Consider the following 19,132-nt stretch of genomic DNA (forward strand, 5'->3'; position numbering starts at 1 on the left):
AGGGGGTGCCCCCTCAAGCAGGACATTCTGTATTCTACAAAATGTTGACTTGGAATCGAAAGATATGCAAAGGAAAGAAAAGCGAAGACAAAAATTTCTCAAGCAAGCATTCCTGTGTCCACTACTGTTTATTACCATTATTAGTCACATTTTCAAAAGGTTTCCATACTTTTCTTCCCAAATCGTCCACAGTGCTTGTAGGGGCAATACGATGTTCATAAACAATGTGCAACATGATATCACAGCATTATTAATAATACTAGCTTGTGTGCATTAAATTAATTGTGCGTACAAAAACCTCAGTAGATCATGCCTCCAGTAAATCATGATCAGTAAAAATCAAAATCAACGGTGACAATAAAATCAAGATGCTTGGCACAAAGTTATGTCTGCGGTATAACATCTCAAATATTAAATAAATAATCAAGAGATAAAATGCCCCAATTCATAATTTCAAAGTGAAGTGAAGATTTAACTTATGAAACTATAGATCCAACGAAACACTCATAATTTCATTGTTTTCTTAATGGTAGCTACAATCACATCAATCGTCCAGGTATGAAAACCTTTTGGCAGGATGAAAAGATTTTCCACTGAAGCACTATGTGCAAAATTGTAATGAAAATTTTCACAAGTGAAAAAGGCCTCATTTTTAAACCCCTGCAACATCATTGCAAAAGAGCTAAGTCACATCAACGTCTTTCTGCTTACATCTTGTACAGTTCCTAGTTCTTTCATACTATGTATGGCATGCTTATATTTACTCCCTTGAACGTACACTATCCAAATTCATATACATAAGGCAAGTGCAATCGTCACTACTACTATGTAGTATATCATAATCACACACATATACTGATAACACCATGTCACATATACACACAATCAACTCGGATCCAGCAAACTTTACAGATACTAGTGTACCAAAAAGTTCATGCTTTCTCTGACACGTAGGTGTAGTTACATGTATAAACAACAATCCAAAATCTTAACGCAATGACATCCTATGGTGGTGGATCAGTTGTATCTTCAAGTGAGAGGCACAAACCTTTAACAGTATGTAACTGAAATCTTATTACTACAGTTGTAGACTTCTTAACTAAGTGTTTTCGAAACGTTCCACTCTTGAGTTTTAATCAGTCATGTCAGCGTCATACAAAATTACTAGTATTACACATCTACTGGTAGTATCCAGTTATTGTACACTCTAGACTTTCCAAAAGATGTGCGACCTTTACTTGACTTTATTAGATTATATCATATTAGGCTAGTAGATATTACTAATTGCACAATATCATGCAATGTATCCTCTGAATCTCACAACAAAATAAATCTAAATCATAACCATTATTGTGCCATGACAATAAAGCCACCACCAATCGAATCAACAAAATATTTGATTTCAAGAACAACAACACCACAATAATGTCCACAAACTTGAATACTTGAGGTATAACTCCACGGCATATACAACCAGACTATGTTTTTAAACCATTGTAAACAGCCAGACCATACTTATAATTCATGACTAATCTTTACTACCTGGGGTAGATCAGTTGAAGTTAGTACATCATACTGTAATTCTTGATTTGTTAACTGTAACTTAATTCTAGCTGATTTAACGGTCACTAGTCAACAGCTAAAGTTTCATAATTGCTAATATTTGATCTCTCATATTTGAGACAGTAATGTTTGTTCCCAACGTTAGAATTAAGTGCCGTGACCTACTCCATTTTCCCCCAAAACTATATTTTCCTGACGATATATTAAAGTGGTTTACAGTATCAAGCTATTAGTTATTTTTCCTGATTACACTGATTTCATTCGTTCAGAAATAGATAAAACTAGAAATTAATATACTGGATCCTTAAGAGTTACATTGGTAACTGACAATTGCATTGCACTAAAAGTTGTGTGCTAAATAATTATTTCTATTGTGTATATAGCCCAAACAAAATGCATAAACTTACATCATTAACAGTTTTAGTTTTATTCAACAGTTCACTGACTCATGGTCCCTGGTATGCACAAGGTAATGACAACATATGTGATTTGTATCAAGTTTGTCTTATTCAGACATTGGGGTAGAGCATATTTTCCTATGTAGCACAATGTATGTTAACCATATATTTAAACTACAAAAGAACCTATCAGTTGATAAATAAATACCATTGTTTGACCTACTTGTATGTTTACAGTTAAAGTACATTAGTATTCAACAGTTGTTCTGTCTGCTCCATTGCATTTAACAATATAAGTTTCTATGGTAGTAGTTATCACCCAATGGAACTATTGTACTCCATGTTAACGACTTCTTAAATAAAATAAAAATTCCAAATGAGAAGCTATCAGATGTCCTGTTGTATGTGTTGTTTCCTTGTTACATGTATGGTCATACTTGTGTATAGCTTAGCTGTAAGCTGTAGCTTAAGCCTTGTAGTTGTTGTTCTAGGCTGCTGACCATTTAGCGTGGATCCAGCTTGAACAGGAACTTCATGTTGTAGAGGGTGTTCAGCGTACGCCAGATGACGGTGGTGAACGGGGAAGAGTCGTAGGGAACGTTGTGCTTACGGCATATCTCCTGAATCATGTCTCCCACCTGCAATGGAAGGGTGAAAAATTGTTTCTTTCCTAGAATCACCGTAGAGTGAAATTGGTTGCCACACCGTACACTAGGAGTATCCTCATCAAATGGCTTCAAACCACACTTGCAGTTAGATATGCAAAGATACAAATGTATGGTGCGACAAGTCGATCAATGCTGTGCCATGTACCTTCAAAGCTGGTGTGTTACCCAGCTCGCCAGGTATACCAGATACTTTGTATATAGATATAGATACAGAAGGTACAAACATCGCTCAGAAGCAGATTACAGTAGTCCACATGATCAAATTAAGGTGAATTCAGGATGATTAGGATCTGGTACAAAGTCAAACACTAAAAACATTGGCCTTTTCTCTAAGCAGATGCATGGCTCCATCTTATTTTGCATCTCTTTTTGCAGAGTTCTAAATGTCTTTTTGGTGATGAATTGTTTAAATTACAGGCAACAGCAGAAAGATCAACAAAATATTGCTAAAAAACAGTTGCTGTAGCTTAAGTCATACAGTAACTGTGATTCTTGTTTCTTTCACAGTACTGTAACTTTATGTTCACTGTTTTCATGGTCACCTCTGTACCGGGAACTTATCATCACCGTGAAAAATCTTCTAACCGCCACCTTGAAGTTAAAGTTCAGTGAATATGTCCATTTTCCTTACACCGTGAAATTTTGCTACCGTGAGGATAAACTGAATTACAGTATCAAGGAGGTTTGACATCTGCTTGGAGATTTGGATCAAACCAGATTTCTGATGGAATCCTGCCTAATCTACCAGAATATATTTCACTCTGTAACTGTGGCAGCTAACAATCACAGAATACTAAGTGTTTCTATTGTTGGTTGCGAGGCTTTTATAAGAGAGCTGTGTTTCCCAGGTGAGAGGGTTATGTGTTTGGGCAGCAAAACTCACAAACCCGTCCTCCACTTCGGCTTAGTGCCTTCACACAAAACATGTGTGCAGAGGCCCTCGTCCATTTTGATTTTAGAAGGCTTAGCTACTCTCCAAGCAGAGGTTAGGCCCCAGCTTGTTTTGGTTGTGATTTTAGTTGCTTTATCATGTTGCCATTTCTATTTTATACGTTTTTATTGGTGTGGTATGGCCAAGAAACATAAGAAAAACCAAAAGATAAGGCCACACCATTTTTTTTTTTTGCTTCTCGGAATCGCCTCTCCTGTTTTTCCCATTTTTAAAAAAAAAAATTGGGGCACTATTGCCATTCACAACTTTTTAGTCACAATTTTACTATTATACAATTGTAAAACTCAATAGCCACAAAAATAGATTATAAAGGCCTGCACATACCTAAAAAGTGTGGTTACATTCTATCATAAGTTATAATTTTTCATTTATTGAAACTATTTCTCAACATCAATCCATGTTACAAAGCAAAAGGTAATTTTGTTACTGAAATTACAGTACTAGATCAAAGAATGGGGTTCATTGCATAAAATGAGCCATACAAAGCTGAAACTTGAATAATCCTCTTATTCTTTATGTTTTGTAAACCCTTATCTTCACAACAGACTATTTGCAAAAAATTCTTTTTTTTCTCTCGCATGCATGTTAAAGGGAAAGGGCTAGCAACCCCTCCCTGTAAACATATACCCTGCATGCTACAGAAACAGCAAGGAAACCTGCAGTCCTATGTGCCACTAGCTTAGGCACTGCAAGGTGAACAACAAGAAAACAAACAAACAAAACGAACCTTGCGCAGGTTGTGGCGAGGAACACGCGGGAAGCAGTGGTGCTCGATGTGGAAGTTGAGACCACCGTGGAACCAGTCCATCCACCAGGGGTTGGAGATGTTGATGTTCTGCTCCGTCTGAGGGGGAAAAGAAATGAGTAAGTACTGATGAATCTAGATTTGGCCTTGCAAAATTGATATTTATTCATTGAGATTCACCACATTTATGGAAGGATTAGCATAACAGGTGACTATCACCTTTTCAAGATGTCAACCCGGACCAGAATGCAAGGTTTGATCTGCTCACACCTTGAAGGATCCCTGCTCTTTTCAATAAGTGTGGTGGGTTTTTTAAGTGCTCGAGGTGTGGCTCTCCTTTACATGGGACCTCCATTTAATGTCCTGTCTGAGGGACGTCCCTAACTGAAGCTTGAGGAACTTATTTTAACTTGAGTGAAGGAAGGAAAGTTGTGTCAAGACAACAACATCTTAATTACTCAGAAAACAACAACATTTTCATTACTCAGATGTCAGATCAAAAATTTCATGTCCCTTGCCAGAGGTCGACCCAAAATAAAGGCTAGGGTCCTGTTGAGTAGCCTCTACCAGGCCCTGCGGGATGGCTGGAAAAATAGTAGAAATTGGCCTAATAGGGTGACTAGTTTCACCAGGGAGTTGGCTATGGAGAGAGGGTAAAATATGCCATCCACGGGAGCGGCAAACTGTACCCCTATAGGAAACTAACTCCTCTTTCATGTTTTTCTGTCTATTTGGCCAATTTCTACTCTTTCCAGTCGCCTCTGGAGCCTGGTAGAGGCTACCTGTTGAGCAACTTGTTGAGTCTGGTAGAGACTAAGGCCCGGTTTACACACTATAACTTGCAAGTGTGCTCAGAAATGTGTATGTAAACTCAGCCTAAGGAGAAATGTGTGTGTAAACTAAGCCTAAGGAGAAATGTGTGTGTAAACTAAGCCTAAGGAGAAATGTGTGTGTAAACTAAGCCTAAGGAGAAATGTGTGTGTAAACTAAGCCTAAGGAGAAATGTGTGTGTAAACTCAGCCTAAGGAGAAATGTGTGTGTAAACTAAGCCTAAGGAGAAATGTGTGTGTAAACTAAGCCTAAGGAGAAATGTGTGTGTAAACTCAGCCTAAGGAGGAATGTGTGTGTAAACTCAGCCTAAGGAAACTTTCCCCACCTGGTATCTGTAGAACTCCATCTGGTGCAGCTCGTCCTTCAGGAAGATGTCCTTGGCGTAGTGGTTGATCAGGATCTGGATGTGCAGAAGGCCCTCCCCAAAGGCAGCAATAGCGTAGAACACCGCTCGCTCCTGTGGACATGGACAGACGACTTTCAATAAGTATTCCTTGTATGAAATCATGTGTTATAAGTTCTATCTGTAGGAGTATCCTCATTACATAATTGTAAACAATTCCTACAGCTAGATGTGCAAAGGTTAGTTGTAACTGGTTGTTCAGTGTAATATTACCAGCTGCTGCCGCGCTGTGTGCATGCAAAGCTGGTGTGTTTCGCTGAAGGGCAGTTAAATTGGCTATGATATAGATACAGATCTGTCCTTACACTTACAGCTGTCTTAAGAAGTGAGAGGAAGTTAAACCTGAACACCAAGGCTCATGTGTTTACGTATGTGCATATGGTTGCATGTTTTTTGGGCGTATGTGTGCATATGTATGGCAGCATATGGTAATGACCACCACGCCGGTGTGTACGTACGTATGTGCGTATGTACGTATGTGCGTATGTACGTATGTGCATATGTACATGTGTGCGTATGTACGTGTGTGCGTATGTATAGCAGCATATGGTCCTGACCACAACGCTGGTGCGTATGTACATGTGTGCGTATGTATGCCAGCATATGGTCCTGACCACCAAGCCGGTGTGTATGTATGTATGTGTGTACGTATGTATGGCAGCATATGGTCCTGACCACCACGTTGGTGCGTATGTACGTGTGTGCGTATGTATGGCAGCATATGGTCCTGACCACCACACCGGTGCCCAGGTGCAAAAGCCGCCACAAACCCTTGTTCTGGCACCCATCCCTTGTTGAGTGGTCTACGGGGAAGAACACTCACTACACTAGGGTGCACAGGTGTTTGCAAGTGTGTTTGTAAGGAGGGTCTTTGTGTAAGGGGGGGGGGGGTCACTAGTATACATTACTCATGATTGTATTAGTAAGATACTGTAAATGCAGAAATATTTGCGGTGGTTTTATGTTCGCGGTTTTCGCGGCGACCGTTTCACCGCGAACTTAAAACCACCGCGAACATTTTTGTCCAATACTGTAGCAGTATGTGACTATAGCGCTGCCGCAAACTTAAAACCACCGCGAACACCCCATTTTCGCCTTAGCGCGAAATAAAAACCATGCAAACTTAAATGCATTTACAGTACTACTGGGACATCCTTAAATTGTTTTTCAGATCTACTTTATCGCCATGACCCGTACTTAGCTTGTGAGCACATAAATACTGGTATGCAAAAAACAGTTTTTATTCATTCAATAAAATGTAAAGTTTGTTCACCTCACAAAGCAGGTTATTCTCAGTTCTTATTGTGAGCCTTTCTCAATGACTGGTTGGATCTTTTACCCAATTGCATTAACTATCTGTACATTGGCATGGCCAGTTCTGAAAAATTCAATACACTGGACAGCGTTTCATCGACCATGACCTTCCAAAGCCTGCATGTCATCCTGCTTAGGTTCATGTCCATGCTGTTAGTCGCTCTAAAAACAGGGGTGAAGCTACAGGCTGGCATCCATGTTAGTTGCCTTTTTTTGAAATTAGGCAAAAGTACTGTAAATGCAGAAGTATTTGTGGTGGTTTTATGTTGTGGTTTTCGCGGTGAACTCTTAACCGCGAACTTAAAACCACCGGCAAAAGCCGTTCCATTGTGTGACTGTAGCACTACTACTGTTTCAAACGCAATTCAAAACCAACACTCTGCTTTCTCCCTATAGAAAATTAAATCCCTGCGAACATTTCTGCATTTACAGTACTGTCTGTATCCCCAAACACCGGTGCAATGGCCTAGTGGGTAGAGTGTTCACCTTGCATATGGTAGGTCGTGAGTTCGAACCCCGGCCGGGTCATACCAAAGACTCTAAAAATGGTACAAACTGCTTTCTCTGCTTAGCACTCAGCATTTGGGAAAGAGGACTAGCCCCCTGCTGTAGTGACTTGCACAAAGTTGTGCGGCCCAAGAGCTTTGGAATCATAGAAGGGCGCCGCCTTACGCACCTTTCGGTGCGGGAAGGACTTTAACTTTTTTTTAAAACTGTATCTCCATACTTACCTCCCAGTTCGGTAGGAGGGACAGCAGTGCACACATCCACATCCAGTGGAGGCCAAACGCGATGTACTGCCGGAACTCCTTCTCCTCCTTGTAGCTGCCGATGATGGCATCCAGACGTCCACCGATCATGCAGGCTGGGATGAAGATGATGTGCTGAATCTGATAACAAAAGAGAAAACCCAAGCAATATTAGGGCCTGAAAATCGGATTTTGAAAGTCAACTTATTTAGTCATTTCTATACAATGATTACTTCAAACAACACTATCATGCATAGGGATGTCCATTATGCAAAGCTATGCTGTCGTTGTGATGTGAGAACCCACTGAAAATCATCGCCAGGGTTTCTGTAGGCTCGCGAAACTAAGGGAATCATTGTACGACACATTATTGCGCAGTTTTGAAATGCTCAAAGTATGAAGTTATTATGCAACTGTGCTAAATAGTGTTAGTAAATGTCACTACCATAAAGATTTCAGCATTTTTTTTTTATTTCCATATTTTGGGCCCTAATATTGCACTTTCAGAAATAATGCTTTGTGCTATAGCTTGTGGCTGTGACTGGGCAGTACTAAATTTTCATAAGAAATAATCATATTCTAGAACAACACAGCGTGGCAACAGTGAATTACTTAGAAGTCACCAAATAAACAAACCTGAAAATTTCATTCCAGCACAAGTTATGTGCAAATTTTCAACAGACACTATGGTAATTTTCAGTAATACTGACAAAAAAAGAAGGATGATAGCCTGGTATTCAAACCTATTATAGCTGCAGAGACTCAGCAACTATAACAAGTTTAGATACCAAGCTAGATGGCTGGAGGATCTGTTCAATGTTCTGTGAATGTACTTATGTCATGCCTGGGCCTGATAGGGGTGTTCCAGACTGTGTGATAACTATCAGTATCACATGAGGTTCTAGAGTTGTATCACACAGGCTTCCATAGAATATTTAGAATGCATTTCGAGCGCGCCGGTTCCACCGGATTCGGAGGTTGGAATCAATGTTGTTACAGTTTTGTCTTCGAGGACACAAAACTCCCTCAACTTTTGGCGTATTCCGCATTGAAATGTGTGTTTTCTCAGGCTGGCACCTCGGGTGATACGGAATACGCCGTGTTGTATTCTATATATACATGTACTTGAATAACAACTTAGGTAGTCCTCACCTGAACCAGGAAGGCCTGAAACTTGGTCTTCATCAGCGGAAACAGCATGACATTCTGGGCCCAGGTGGGCTCAAACACCTGTGGGTCCTGAAAGTCCGTCTTGTAGCATATCGTGTTGGTCAGCATGTGGTGCACCCAGTGTTCGTCACGCCACCAGTTGGCGCTCACGCCGAAGCAGACCGACCCCACAAACGTGCCCACAAGGTTGGTCACCTGGAGAGGACAAATACAGTTTATTAGTTTTATTAGTGTTTTGTGTTTTCGTCTCTCCAATATAGCTGTCTATTGACTACTACTACTCTTCTTGGAAAGAAGATAAATACAATACATAGATAAGGCCACACCAATTTCATTTGTTGCTTCTCGGAATAGCCTGTCCAGTTTTTGCCATTTTGAAAAAGAAAATTGGATCACTATTGACTATTCCCATTCACAAAATTTTCCTTACTTTTCTACTATTTGTTCAGTTGTGAAACTCAATAGCCACCAAAATAGATTATAAAGGCCTGCACATACCTAAAAAGTGTGGTCACATTTTATCACAAGTTATAATTTTTCATTTATTAAAAGTATTTCTCAATATCAATCCATATATTACATAGCAAAAGGTGATTTTGTTACTGCAATTATAGTACTAGATCAAAGGAAGGGGTTCATTGCATATTATGAGCCATACAAAGCTGAAACTTGAATAATCCTCTTATTCTCCAAGTTATGTAAACCCTTATCTTCACCCCAGACTAAACACTAATATGATCAGCTGCTGCCGCGCGGCGTGCCTGCGAAGTTGGTGTGTTACGCCTAATGGCGGTTATACCGGCTATAAAGATACAGATACAGACTATTTGCAAACAAAATTTTTTTTCCATTTTTTTTCGCCCTGTCACTCCAACTTTTTTCTATAAAAAATCTGAGAATCAACATATAAAATTGGTGTGGCCTAACATAAAATTACCATCAAAGGACATCTCATACAATGATCTCAATGTAATGAAACTTCTACACAGAAATAAACATCTTATGACATTGATTTTGTCATCTATCTTATGATAAACTTGACAAGGTGTCACAAGGGACATAGGTCTTCCTATCTTTAGAGACAAAGATCCATAGATTCTACATACTAGATAGTTTTCATGTTTATTTATCTATGTTATAAAATAAACATATTGAAAGGTAATATTTCTTTATTCAATAAAATGGCACTTTTCACAAACTTGCCCAGTTCTATAGTTTGGATAGAGAATAAAATATCCTTCATGCCTAAGCTTCAGGAATGTATGTAACGTTAGAAAAGTAACCAATGAATAGAGGTGCGTTCTGTCTTACCTTTTGAGTTTCAAAGATTTGGTGATGCATGAGGTCGTGCATCATGAATCCGATCTGCTGCCAGAAGATAGCGAGCAGAACCCCGGCTAGACAGTGGACCCATGTCTGCTGGAACCCCACCACTAGCCACAGCATAGCGGCGAAGATCAGCCCACAGACGGCCACCTTACGGGCGTACCACCATAGGTTCGTCTTGTAGTACCCCTCCTTCAGGAGCCGCTCGTAGAGACCCCGCATGTCTTGGTTGAACGGGTCGGCGTCGAAGTCGTACTTGTAGGTGCCCACAACCTTAAGCGACTTAAGGTACTTCTCGGAGACGCCGCTGACGGGGTGACTGCTGCGGAAGACGTCGGTGGCGTCTTTATTCAGGAAGTACTTCAGGACGTCGCCGCCGGGGTGCCGGTCGACGAACGTGGTGACGTCGTACCACTTGCCGGCAACGCCGACTACCTTCCTGTCCGCAGCCAGGCCGTTGGGCGTGGGCCCGGAACTATCGGCCGCCTTCTGCCGCTTGGTTAGAACATTCTCCATGTGCTCTTTGTAAGCCCCCATGTTTCTTCACTCTGCGGAAAAAGCGTGAATGTCAATATCAATTACAAAGGAGAATAGTCATTTGTAAATTGTACATACAAAATGATAAGTGGGGGATGTAACGTTAGTTTACCGTTGGTCTGACAGCTAACACACACTCTGTATGTCTAGTTCCGCATCTGAGTACGGACGGAACACGTAAGAAAATAACACCTGTTCTAAAACACATTGTCCACTAAGATATTGGTGAGAAAACAGAAACACGCCAATAGAGACCACAACAAGGGAAAATGGTAGCGCAGACGTATTTCCGCTATTCGCCTTAATTTGCGCCCACACCTGTGGTTCTCGGTACCACCATGATTAGGAGCGCATGTCGTCCTGGCTATGCACCTGTCACTACTGCGTCACTACTAAACATCACGAGCTAAATAAGGTAAAACATTCAAAACCATGTTAGAAAGGCAAGTTCTGAGCTGCACCGAATGTATTACTTACATTGTATAAGACCAGGTCTCACCGTTATGTCACATTAATATGTAAGCCATACTGGCAACGGTTGAAGCTAATTCTGCGCCGAATGAATGCCGGGTGGCGTGACTATCTCAGGTGTTCCAGATTGAGGTCACCGGGTACAAGAAAGCAGAACAGGACTTAGGTAACATTTTCATCGGCCTCCAAGACACACTAGCGACTGCTTTTGTGAAAAGTTACGTATGGTATGCAGTGGTTGTCATTTCATATTAGTCATGTTGTCTTTATTAATCTTATTCGGTAGTCTCCTCAGATGAGACTCCCCCTATTCATTGTGTGGTTTCGCCCATACTCGTACGGCCCCGGTAACATGGATGATTGATGACGTCAGTATGGGCCTATTGCAAAACCCGGAACAATGAACGGAGGCGTGGCGACCGTTGTTTATCTGGTTACGATGGGTAAACAGTGACCCGGGTCACCTCATGTTGAAAGGAGGTCAGTGATCATCCAACCACGTGCAGCCTCGGTAATCTCAAAGCAGATGCAGGGACTTGGCTTGGGATCTACGCGTGGTTTTGCTTAATACATGTAGTGGGTCTTTTTGGAAAAGCTCCTTAGATCATGTTTTGCGATAAGAGGGAAAAATAAAGCATTCCCCGTAATTATTCACAGGTTACTGAGAAAATTTGGTTCCCTTTTCAGTATATTCATGCAAATCCATACCCTATCAAACGCCGTCTAACTGTTCTGTATCATTTATGATCATAAGCCTTATATCAGGAGCCTATCCCAGGAGGATTATCAACAAAAGAAAAAGGGCCGTCCCTCGTTTACTGTCCCATTTAGCAAATAAAGGACGGATTTCTTCCCTCTTTAATACCGGTGGATAGATAGTTGGTGTGTTTTTCAACCCAACAGTTCAAGCAACATACTCTCCATGGGGCAGGTTTTCGGTAATTTTACCCCCATGATTTTTCCCGATACTTACTCTTTGTCGTTACATTTTTTTTTGGCCGGTTATGTTGTATTATTTCTCATTTCTAATTTTTTAAAGGTATGTGCAAGGAGGTGGTATGTGCATGTTGCATTTTTTCACTTGATACACTTGAAAATATAGTAACGTATGACTGTCTAAGCGCTTAAGATTCAATCATCACTTTGTAGCTTCGTAAAATTCTTGAACCGGCTCTAACATACAACATACATGCCTCCTGTCCTCTGTCAATCTTGGTTATCCTGTCGGCACGCAAGTGCATGGACCACAAAAATGTGGCGACGCCAGACGGATGAAACACGAGAGTTTGGGCCTGTTGATAGCTGCCATACCAACCTGTCAAGTCACTGTCATTGCAGAACAGCTGTTGTTAAAAGTACATCACAGCGCATGCAATACCGTTAGATTCACTTAGAAGTCTAACAATACGTTGAAGGCATTCGACTGGAAAATAACGCCAATCGATGCAAAGATCTAGACCATTTCATTGTTCTAAAGAACGTCCCGTGAACGTCACAGGCGGCGACATTTGTTCCAGAAGGCAACGTCTGTTGGGTCTGTTCTGTTTGATGATAAGAACGTTGTGTAGACTTTTATTACGTCAGAAGATACTTTATTTCTGGTATTGTATTGCATTGGTCACCAAAGAAACATAACTGAAACCTTAATTCTTTCCAACACAAGAAATGTGAAAATTTTCAACGGACGCTATGGTCATTTTCAGAAAGACTGATCCAAGAACATAGCCTGAGTGCCGTCCTAGTTAGCTTACCAGGGCTCCCATATTCTCCCCGTTTGTAAACTAACTTGGGTGATACTCAGGCTACCAAAAAATGGGCTTGAGGATCTGTTCAATGTGAGTGTATATGCTTGAATAACAAATTAGGTGACACAACTGTAGGAGATGTCAACTATGCAAAAAAGGTGATCGAGATATCAAACATTACAGCGCAAATATCAAAGATACGAAATTGACATATCATTCGTAATATAACAGTAACTGAAGCAACTGGATATATCAGTGAGAACGGTCAGACGTTTCAGACAGCATCTGCTGTCTTCCGTCAGTGACTAAGACGTCTGACCGTTTTCAAATATAACAAATTGTTTGAGTAACTGTTATCTGACGTATCGTACTACCTGGATGTCTATCCTTCATCGATGTTGACGTATCGTTGTATCAATGATCAAAATTTAAGGCAAAACAAAACAGAAACTCTCTGAGCTTTGGGCAAACGTGTAAATTCCAGATGAATCGCTGTGATGTCGAAACAAATAGTAGTGAATTGCGTCTGCGGCCAAACATAGAAATATTTGAGTTAATCAATACCGACTTTCCTAGTCTGAATTACATACCAAGAGCCGTCTCAAGTGCCCACGCTTACTTCGCCTTCAGGCCTTGTGTTCCAGATTAAGAGCTCTTCAATCATAAGACACTATTGTTCCACTATGATGACGGGACTGACGTCACTGATGAAAAGAATGAAATTATGAAATGACACTGATATCCAAACATCGTGCTGCCTTTCTATTCTAGAAACTTGTTAAAAGCCGATTGATAATTCTGCCCACATAAACATCTCTGCCACTACAAGGTTTGCCGCAGACAGAATGTTCATTCAATCGTAAGATATTGAAAACATGACAGAGTACTTCCTACAGGGGTACGGCAAAAGAGGGAATAATTGACCAGGAGAGTCAGTCCACGGCAAGATTATCGTTAACATTTCCCCACTATCTTTCATACGCTGTGATTGGCTGATCCATATACCCAACCTATATAAGGCGAGAACTGAATACTGCGCAGAAGCGACAGACTCATCCGCACAGCTGGTAACCCGGAGATAGGTACGATAACGATAAAAGAAAGAGATGGAGGGGAGGAGTGATGGGAATGGTGATAGGAAACAAAGAGAGGGTCAAAGTACAGGCAAACATCTACCCAACCACCTTCATTATATAAGAGCAGAGGAAATAGGTACGAATCACATCGCCGCGCGACTCCAGGCGCTACCCCATAGCTTCATTTGGATGAGTCAATCATTGCGCAGAAAGAATAGGTAACTGCGCCTGCAAATGGCAACCTATGGGAGTGGCCAAACTCCCCTGGCAAAGGTGTAGTCAGTTTGGTAGAGACTATAGTTGCGTCTTGCACAAATACTAGCATTGCAAGATGTTTGCTCCATGTACAGTACACATGAAGTAAACACGACGTCTACAGACAAGTGATTGGTGATATCATCCAATGGGCGATCGCCAAATATACCTGATGCGTGACCAGAGGCTCTGCACGAGATCTCGTCCGATATAGATATTGTATAAGTCAGCACAACTGCTTGTATAATACTATCAAAGCGTCAATAACCATTAGTATTTTGCAGAATAACCCAAGTCAGTGTTTTCAACATTCCCATGGTCCAGCAAACGTAGCCTCTACCAGGCTCCAGAGGCGGCTGGAAAGAGTAGAAATTGGCCAAATAGACAGAAAAACATGCAAGCGGAGTTTAGTCTGCTACAGGGGTACAGTTTGCCGCTCTAGGATGGCAGATTTGACCCTCTCTCCGTAGCCGACTACCTTAGCACACTATTCACTCTATTTGGCCAATTTCTACCATTTTTTCAGCCATCCGTGGAGCCTGGTAGAGGCTACAGCCAAAGGACATGAGAACAAATATATGCAAGCTTGGGTGGTTGGTTTTGCCGGCGTATTCACCGTTGCTACGAGACTAGCGTGTAAGAATACTACGTACGGGAAATACAAGGCGCTGTTATCAGCCCATCTGTTTGTCTCATGGCGTGATGTGCATATACATGTATATATATATCAAGCACAGGTGGTTATGTGGCGTCTGGCAAACCGCAAAATGGCCGGGAGGCTTCAGACAGACAATCTGCTCGCGAAAAACGGCTGCATGCTCTGTTTAGGACAATAGAAGAGTATGAACGCTAAAACGCAACCTACCAACCTCAGACGACTGGCAAGATCTTATGTATGGAGTACCGTTTACACTTCTTCCATATATCATGCGCTGTGAAGTCCAGGTTCCCGCCTGTCTTCTGCAAATATTACATAAGATGACAAATTACTGATGTACAGAATCTTCTCCACAGGATAAGAGAATGTGCGGCAAGACGCAAGCTACACTATAGCTGGGGCCCGTATCGGGTCGGGTTCTGAACGTGATCGGGATGGGTGATGAGGAGGGCGGTCACAGGGGAGGCTGGCTCCCGGGGAAAGACGAGCACCGTGAAATTTGGTCTGATTGGTGGCTGGAGCCCTATCTCCAAGCAGATGCAGAAAGGGAAAAGCGTAACGTTTCTTTGTAGCTGTAGCTGCTTGGGAGCTTGAGAAACGTCACAATTTTATTTTGTCGTTCAACATCTGCTTGGAGATCAGCTGGAACCCGCGAGATAGGGTGACTATAACCTCCTAATTGGTTTCATACAGGTATTCTGTATTTCGGTGCTCTCATATAACCATAAAGCCATCGGATCCGAATACGAAGATACCCGAACGGACACGAGTCATGGACCATGTTTCACCCTGTTTATGTGTTTTGTACCATTTGTCTATGTAACGGCATATGTTTATAGATTTATTAGAACTTATTAGAAATGTATCATGGAGAAGCCATCTAACAAATAAGCAACTCTATCAGTCTATGGCTCTCTGCCACCCATTTCATCAGTACTGCGACGACGCTAGTCTGTATAACGCAAACTCCAGCTGTCCGGGGATGTCTGTCCGGGTGGCGAAGCGGTTACAGGGCGGCGAGCGGCCACAGGAGGCTTGATTGAATTCTGGCGGGGCAAGTTGTTCGCAGTGACGAACCTGCTGGGCGACTAATGCATTGGCTACCCGAGGGAAAACGCCGAGTTGGAAGACCTCACACTACTTTATTGACATTGATTGAAAGAGACACTGGCCTGTCAGGTTCTGCATTATTATCCGATGAAGGACAGATCGTACTGGAAAAACTTTATTGATTGCATCTCACCGGAGTAAATCCGGAAGAATGATGATGATGATTACAACCTACATTATGTAATGTGTATCTGTGTTATATATTGCCTGACCCCGAGTTACCTCTTCCCTCATGCCCTCAATGAAAAGCGGCCTCTAGGCCTATTTGAGAGCTTATCATGAGTAAACAAAGGTTCAAACAAAGTCTGCAAGACACCCAAGTTACTTGCAACTCATCATCTTTTGCTAGTAGAGGAGTTAACGACGACAGGTGGCCAAAGTACAGCTGGGTTGTTTGGGAAAATTCTAATTAGTTTCATGATTTACGAGCACCTGTTGGCCAACCGGTGCTTCTTCAGATGGCTGACCTCTACGACCCACGTGACCCCATTTTGACATGCTATCCAAGCAGAGGTTTTGGACGGAGGTTTGTTGTGGCAACGATTTTTTTTTTCATTTCCATCGCGGTCACTACTAAATCCCTGAATGAAACCTTTGCTGGGAGAGTAAATTTTGACCAACTTGCACGATTGCACATTCAGCCCCCGGGTGATCATTGAAGAGGTGACGTCATTTTCAAACATCATCCGATCGTTACGTCACGCGGCGCGATGTCCCTATAGCTAAAAGGAGGATCCCCAGGGCCTTTACTTTACACAATGGTAACACTTGTGTTCACTTGTCTACGTATCTTCCCACAGACGCCTACTGCATTTTCGTGTACCTTTCGTCAATTCAAAATTATGTCATGTCCTACTTGTCATGTCCCTGACTCTATTTCCATGTACAAGTATAAAGTTATAAGTTGTACAGGTCGACAAGGCTATCCAAGTAAAATAAAGGTTCTACTACTACTACTACTACATATATCTGAGCTAATACCTTATGTATATATCTAGCGCTCGACGCAAAATAAACTGCATCATCTCAGACACAAACTTGTAATGTACACAATATCTACTGTATATTCTGATCTGTATATACCATCATACTTAGATTTCTTTGTTATGTTTTTCTTGTTCCCGGTAAATAGAATACTAGTATATTGCGAAGATATAAAAAAACTTTCGTTATAAAAAAATAATTAAAGTTATATAGTACTTTCTAGCATGTCATACATTGTATCCGTTACAATTGTTGTGCAATTAAGATTGATATGATTTGATTTTTGCAATACGAGCCTGATCATAACTGTGGCCTCTCTATTTTGTTGGGCGATTACCATCGATGTGAATTATTTAGTACGGAAAGACGTATGTGTATTTGTATCACGCATTGACTTTCTGATGATGTGATCATGCTATTGGGGAGAGGCCATAATTTATTCACATGGATGGATCAAGGGAGAACAGATTAGATCATTCAACAGGAACCAATCTCCCTTTAGGTACAAGCTAAAATTCCTACTACAAGTAGCTAATTCCTTTTAATCATTATTATTACCATCTGAAATGACATTGAATGGCACATTGAAGGAAGAACAGAAACCAAGAGAGAAGGGATCAAAAAGGAAAACCCTCATGTGGAACAGTCTACTACGTGAACAGGGGGGGTACATTGTGTAACACAGTAGCATTGGTTTCCATATTAGGTAAGCGGCTTCAGTAGAGCCTTACTTCTTGGTGGAAGCAGCGCAAACACCAAACGCCAGCGATTTGCGTTCAAATCCGGTCAGAATCAAGTGTAGGGAATACATTGCTGTGCATATGGCGCTGCATACACATGAGTGTGCATTGTGTCAGACAGTACGCAGCAAGAAAATGCTGTTGATCTCCTTACACAATGACTCACGCAGCACGATGCTCGTTTCGACGCCCAGTCTACTCCGGAAATAGTCAGGAAAAGTGCTGTTCCCGTCTGGGAGAGCCAGCTCTACAGGATAATTTTACAGCCGTTTGGTACAGCCCAACGGGGTTACATAATCGCTAAGATAACCTAATTTCAGCCAGCGCGTGGGTTATTGAGAGGCCAGGGCAAGGAAACACACATCTGACAGCACAGTATGATCCTGCTGCCAAGAATTATTGCCAAAATTGTGGAAGAAATAGAATACAACACAACAAACCTTGTTGATGACAATCGGACTCTGTCTGGTCACTGTAATTTCAGAGAAAAGACAGCGCTTAGACCATTCTTTGGGGAACACAGCTCTTGTCTAAAGACCGCCTTTTGTATGCAGTATGTAGCACGCCGGTTCGCTGCAGCAAATGAGCCGGTGTCACTGCGTGCCGGTATCACGCTATGGGCGCATGGGGTCAATCAGTACCCGGCATGCCTGTTGAGCGGGAAACTACGAAAAATCAAGGAGGTTATCTAACCTCCTTGGAAAAATGAATTGTTTTCTAACAATACAGAGTTGATATCTAACGGTGGATAAAAACTAGTAACTAAACACAAGTCGGAAGATCCATTTATTTAGATTTACCACCTATGTGGAAGGATTGACATAACAGGTGACTATCACCTTTTCAAGATATCATCCCAGACCAAACTGTAAGGTTTGGACCATCGCACACCGGGGCATGCCCCTACTCTTTTTCGAAAGGTGTGGTGGGTTCATTAACGTGCACGGGGTGTGGCTCTCCCCAAACACGGGACCTGCATTAACGTCCTATCCGAGGGACGGCCCTAACCGAAGCTAGGTACTCATTTACACCTGAGTGAAGTGTTTAATTGCATTTCCGGGTTCGAACTCGGCTCCCCTTGTTTGAGAGTCGGATTTTCTATCCATTACGCCACACGACGCCACGACACGAGTCGGCAGATGCTATTCTAACAAGAGTTCCACGACCTCATATCTCCATGAACAATTCTATTCATGCAAATGACTTACACATTTGCATAATATATGCTTGGTCATAAACACCTTTATCTAACTTACACTTGTTGCAATATTGACAGTCCTGTAATTTTCCAATTTAATGAATTATGGTGTTTTTGCATTTATTATTCAAATTAGGAATTTATTTGCATAATTGGTATCTGTTGATGCTCCACTTTCCATAACCTACATATGTTACAGTTATTTGAGTCTGATAATGGAAAACACTGCAAATATAGAT

At 41.5% G+C, this 19,132-nt stretch overlaps 1 protein-coding gene across 2 annotated transcripts; it reads right to left on the minus strand.

The window, feature by feature from the left end:
• Nucleotides 1–109: 109 nt before the first annotated feature.
• On the minus strand, nt 110–18,294 carry LOC136427335 (uncharacterized). 2 transcript variants are annotated; one of them, XM_066416152.1, is made up of 7 exons: nt 18,136–18,294; nt 10,105–10,667; nt 8,776–8,988; nt 7,606–7,764; nt 5,483–5,614; nt 4,309–4,425; nt 110–2,599 (listed from the first exon to the last, which is right to left on the minus strand). In XM_066416152.1, the coding sequence occupies exons 2-7, from the start codon at nt 10,654–10,656 to the stop codon at nt 2,465–2,467; spliced, it is 1,308 nt and encodes a 435-aa protein (XP_066272249.1). In that variant the 5' UTR covers nt 10,657–10,667; nt 18,136–18,294; the 3' UTR covers nt 110–2,464. The 2 variants fall into 2 exon arrangements, with proteins under 2 accessions (XP_066272249.1, XP_066272250.1); XM_066416153.1 differs by lacking the exon at nt 18,136–18,294 and adding an exon at nt 11,134–11,334.
• Between the last annotated feature and the right edge of the window lie 838 nt (nt 18,295–19,132).

Source organism: Branchiostoma lanceolatum, chromosome 2, assembly GCF_035083965.1.
Source record: "Branchiostoma lanceolatum isolate klBraLanc5 chromosome 2, klBraLanc5.hap2, whole genome shotgun sequence".
NCBI lineage: Eukaryota > Metazoa > Chordata > Leptocardii > Amphioxiformes > Branchiostomatidae > Branchiostoma > Branchiostoma lanceolatum.

Bases quoted from the DNA above. Each gene is read 5' to 3' on its own strand.
- LOC136427335 (XM_066416152.1), bottom strand. From the start codon at position 10,656: ATGGGGGCTTACAAAGAGCACATGGAGAATGTTCTAACCAAGCGGCAG. The intron at 4,426-5,482 runs GTGGGGAAAGTT...TTTCCCCCTCAG, and splicing joins TGGAGTTCTACAGATACCAG to ACGGAGCAGAACATCAACAT. The intron at 2,600-4,308 runs GTTCGTTTTGTT...CTTCCATTGCAG, and splicing joins CTCGCCACAACCTGCGCAAG to GTGGGAGACATGATTCAGGA.